This window comes from Sinocyclocheilus anshuiensis, unplaced genomic scaffold (assembly GCF_001515605.1).
Source record: "Sinocyclocheilus anshuiensis isolate Anshui unplaced genomic scaffold, SAMN03320099.WGS_v1.1 scaffold590, whole genome shotgun sequence".
Taxonomy (NCBI): domain Eukaryota; kingdom Metazoa; phylum Chordata; class Actinopteri; order Cypriniformes; family Cyprinidae; genus Sinocyclocheilus; species Sinocyclocheilus anshuiensis.
The window spans coordinates 1,329,326-1,333,572 of record NW_015544192.1 but is presented as its reverse complement, the minus strand read 5'-3'; the positions used below and the strand labels follow the sequence as shown (position 1 = coordinate 1,333,572).

The window sequence follows — 4,247 nt, the reverse complement described above, 5'->3', positions numbered from 1 at the left end:
CTCTTGTCTCCTCTGAGGCTGGGACTGTAAATAGTGTTCTGTGCTCGTCTGTGCAGCCAAAGACAGAACAGTTAGCCATTTTGCTCGAACTTTCGCCATGGCATTAGAGCTGGTACACCGTTGTCGCTTGCGAAATCAAATGACGGCGCCGTGGGAGTAAACAGATAAAGGGGCGGTAATATTATAATGAGATCCCTTTGCCACGTCACCAAGGGAGTGAAATCAGACTCACTTGTTTTCTCAGACGCTTGCAGAAAAATGCTTACCAAAACAAAGTTACTGGGTTAATCTTTCACATTTCCTTGGTTGGTAGATGCACCTGGGACCTGATTATAGCACTTAAAACCTGGAAAATCAGATTTTCATGATATATCACCTTTAACAACTTCGATTTTGGTCTGTTTCACACACAAAGCTATCATATGACTTTAGAAGACGTGAACTATAACACATGATTCCTACGTACAACTTCTACAACATTTTATGGTGACTTTACATAATTTTTTAAGCTTCACAAGCCCTGTCCACTTTCACTTTAAGTATATTGCAAAATAATGGCCCAGATAGTCTTCAAAGTTTTGCCTTTCGCATTCTATAGAAGTAAGTTATAAGATGTTGAGTAAATGAGTGAGTCTTTTGCTGTTTATCCAAAGAAAGGTAGCATGCCATTACAGTTTTTTTGCAGTCCTGTAACAAGATGCATCTTTACATAGCCAAGATAAGGCTGCTCTGTGCCAGCTCAAAATTCAGTGTAAAGGCACAACGCCAAGACTAAAAGCCAGACTAAATAATGTCCGCTCAGATCCACATCAGTCCCTTGTATCAAAGTATACAGTTGTAATTGCTGTGTAAATGCATTTAAGCTACCTCTGAGCAGCATTAAACAGTCTATGTAAAGGCACCTAAATGCCACTTCAGAAACACTTCTGTGCCACCTTTGGCGTGCAAATTTGGCATAAATATAGAAATACCTTCAGAATGTCACCCTGGGCCAGATGGAAAGTTCTGGCAGAAATGTTGATTCCTTTCCCAGCCTGCACCTGTATGCTGTAAATGCACTCGTGGTTGTTCTCGTAGTTCATGGGGTAATTAGGTGATAGCAGAATCCCTTCATTGTTGATGACAGATGAGCCGCACTCAGCTAGAGATGGGAAATAAAACCATGGAACATTGGGGAAAAATGGAGTAACAAAAGCACAAAGCAAGTAATCAAAACGTCACCTACTATTATTATATAAAGATATTCAGTTAACATTTTGCTGCACACAAGCACACCAGACGGACATACTGCTGCTGTAAAAGCTCACCGTGTGTTAATACAGATCTGGCATTTTCAAAACGATTGGTCTGGACAGCACGAGTCTGCGGTGCTCGTGTGACGGCGAGTCCGGAAAGTGAGATCGACAGAGCTGAGTGAGTCGAGTCATTCGTAGCTTTAATTCAAAATCCCACATTGTTAGGGGATGTAAGTTGGACTCCCAACAATAAGTATCAAATGTAGATTTAATGGAACAACAGACAGTAAAAACAGGTGTATTAATATCCATCATGTATGTATTCTGGTGCAGGAGAAAGACCAACTTAAAGCAACCCAGCCCGGCTGATTTATTTAACGTCCCCTCGCCGTTTCTCTTCATGCCGCTCCATGTTATGACGATATTACCAGTGTCATATTTTGAATAAATCACCACTGTTACTGCCTCCATTTAGTAAATTACCTTCATACACCCCCCTCCTCGGTGAGTCAGCCTAGGACATGATGTGAATTTACACTCGGTGAGACTTCTCGTTTTTCCTATATGCCCTTCTTCTAACTTTCATTCAATTCTGGTGAAAAAAAGTACTTTAGAGCAATGTGACTGACTCGTTGAGTTTAACAACTGACCTGCAATCTGAATAAGTGAGGCCGTCCCAGAAATTATAGTGAGGTAGAATGAGTTTTTCAGTGCTTTGTTGCCTTGTACTCACATGTGTTTTGTTCAGAGCATAGCAATGATAAAATAACAGTGCAATTTTGAAGTGGCCCGGGGAACGTGGTTTGGGCTGGGATTGCAAGCGCTCCTGTCAAAAGTAATGTTTGCGGATGGGAGTTTGGACTCTTGCTTCATTCACACAACCTGATCCAGTCTGACAGGCAACTGAAACTGACCCTTGTGTTTAGAAAAACGGGGTACTTCAAAATCCTACTTTCAGTGAGGAAGGCAGTATGTTCAGAAAATTATGTGAGTTTCTGGAAGTTTGAGAAATCAAGTCAGATGCCAGAGTTTATGAAGTGATGTTTAATCTGACAGAGCAGGAAGTCAGAGATTAGCTTGGGGGAAGCAGCATCTCAGAACTGGGAGACACCGAGAGGTTTGATAGCTGCCCGGACCATAGACATTTCTAGAACTTATTTAGGGTTCGTGATTAACTTAGCTGACAGCATCCTTAAAAATCCTTCACATTTGCTGCTATAGTAATCTGAGGTTATTCCATCCCTTTCTCTCCTTACCAAATGTTAAAATAATTGGGTAACACTTTAGATTAGGGAACACATATTCACTATTAACTCAAACTCCTAATTTGCTGCTTTTTAATAGATAATAGATAGTTGTTAAGTTTAGGTATGGGGTCGGTATCATGCAGAATAAGGCATTAATATGTGCCGAATAAGTACTAATAAACAGCCAATATGCTAGTAACATGCATTCTAATAAGCTACTAGTTAAAAGTAACTAATAAAAAGTGTTACCGAGAATGGTCATATTAAAGGTATAATTCAGCCAAAAATGAAAATTCTGTCATGTTGTTCCAAACCTGTATGACTTTCTTTCTTCTTTGGAACATGAAAGGCAATATTTTCTCACTGTGTTTTTTTTCTTTTTTTTCATACAATGGAAGTCAAAGGTAACCTAAACTGTTTGGTTACCAACATTTCTCAAAATATTTTCTTTTGTACTCCACAGAAGGAAGTCGGGTTTGGACCAACATGAGGGTAAGTAAATGACAGAATTTTCATTTTTGGGTGAACTGTCACTTTAATTCCTTCCTTCTAGTCCAGGGGTGTCAAACTCAACCCCTGGAGGGCCAGAGCCCTCCAGGAATTGAGTTTGACACCCCTGTTCTAGTCAATGGTGGAGCCGGTCATAAGCCGGTGGCAATGTTTCACCTGGAGCCATGCAAAGCTGTCACAGATGCACACTTCATTCTCCATTCCAGTAAAGCCACAGACAAAATACAACCAAATACCACTGTTACTAATATACATGATATTTCAAATACATGAAATTTTTATAAAAAACAATTCTGTCAAATGAGATTCAAACTTGTAATCTCTCACACTTAAGGCAATAATTATTCTTCTGAACCACATAAGCTCAAGCTCAGGTCAGGATCTGAGCCCCCCTAAGACTAAAATCCTAGAATCGCCCCTGGCACAGACCTTCAGTTATTGGGGAACTTACAGTTTTATGCCTACTTAACTATCATTACACACATCTGTGAAAAGAATGAAGGATACTCAGTGGCGGATTCTGGCACAGGCGATATTGGCAGTTGCCTAGGGCAGCAGTGTCCCCTGTGTGCCACTCCTGCACACATCAGATGAGCACTCCAATTCTGCTGTTAATGGAGCGATTATATTTTCATACACAACACGTCAGCTTAATCAAATCACAAAATAAAGTGCGTGCCACCTTCAAAATTTGTAGTGAGGTATACACAGATATGCAGTTTTCAATTATAGTATTATAGAATTATTTCAATTATAGTATTATTTATAGAATTATTATTATTTTATTATTATAATTATATTATTATTATTATTTTAAATTATGTTACTCCAGTAACTATATGCAATCCTTTATTGTCCATGTGATCAATGAAATAAGCAAAATAACTGTAAAATACAAGTAAGAAAATAAGCAAATAAATTAAATTGTAGTATAGCAAAATGTACAGTTTATATATAAATTGCCATCAAAAAATCTGGGCATCACGATGATTTTTTTGATACTTTGATTCAGCTAGGATGTGTTAAATGGATCAAAAGTGACAGTAAAGACATTTATAATGTTACAAACGATTTGTACTTAAAATAAATGCCGTTGTTTTGAACTTTCTATTAATCAAATAATCCTGAATACTAAAAAGGTTACTTAAACAACAAATCAGCAATGATTTCTGATGGTCATGTGACACTGAAGACCGATACTGAATAATGTCTTCTTAAAATTAATTTTATATATTAAAATACATACATACATATA

General features: G+C 38.1%; 1 protein-coding gene across 1 annotated transcript in view; it reads right to left on the bottom strand.

Annotated features, from left to right (window-relative positions):
* Positions 1-4,247, bottom strand: part of LOC107696540 (CUB and sushi domain-containing protein 3-like) — a 193,207-nt gene that overhangs the window by 145,820 nt on the left and 43,140 nt on the right. The window contains exon 14 of the mRNA XM_016496907.1: positions 972-1,141. Coding sequence (XP_016352393.1) covers positions 972-1,141 — 170 coding nt within the window. The remainder of the gene's footprint in view (positions 1-971; positions 1,142-4,247) is intronic.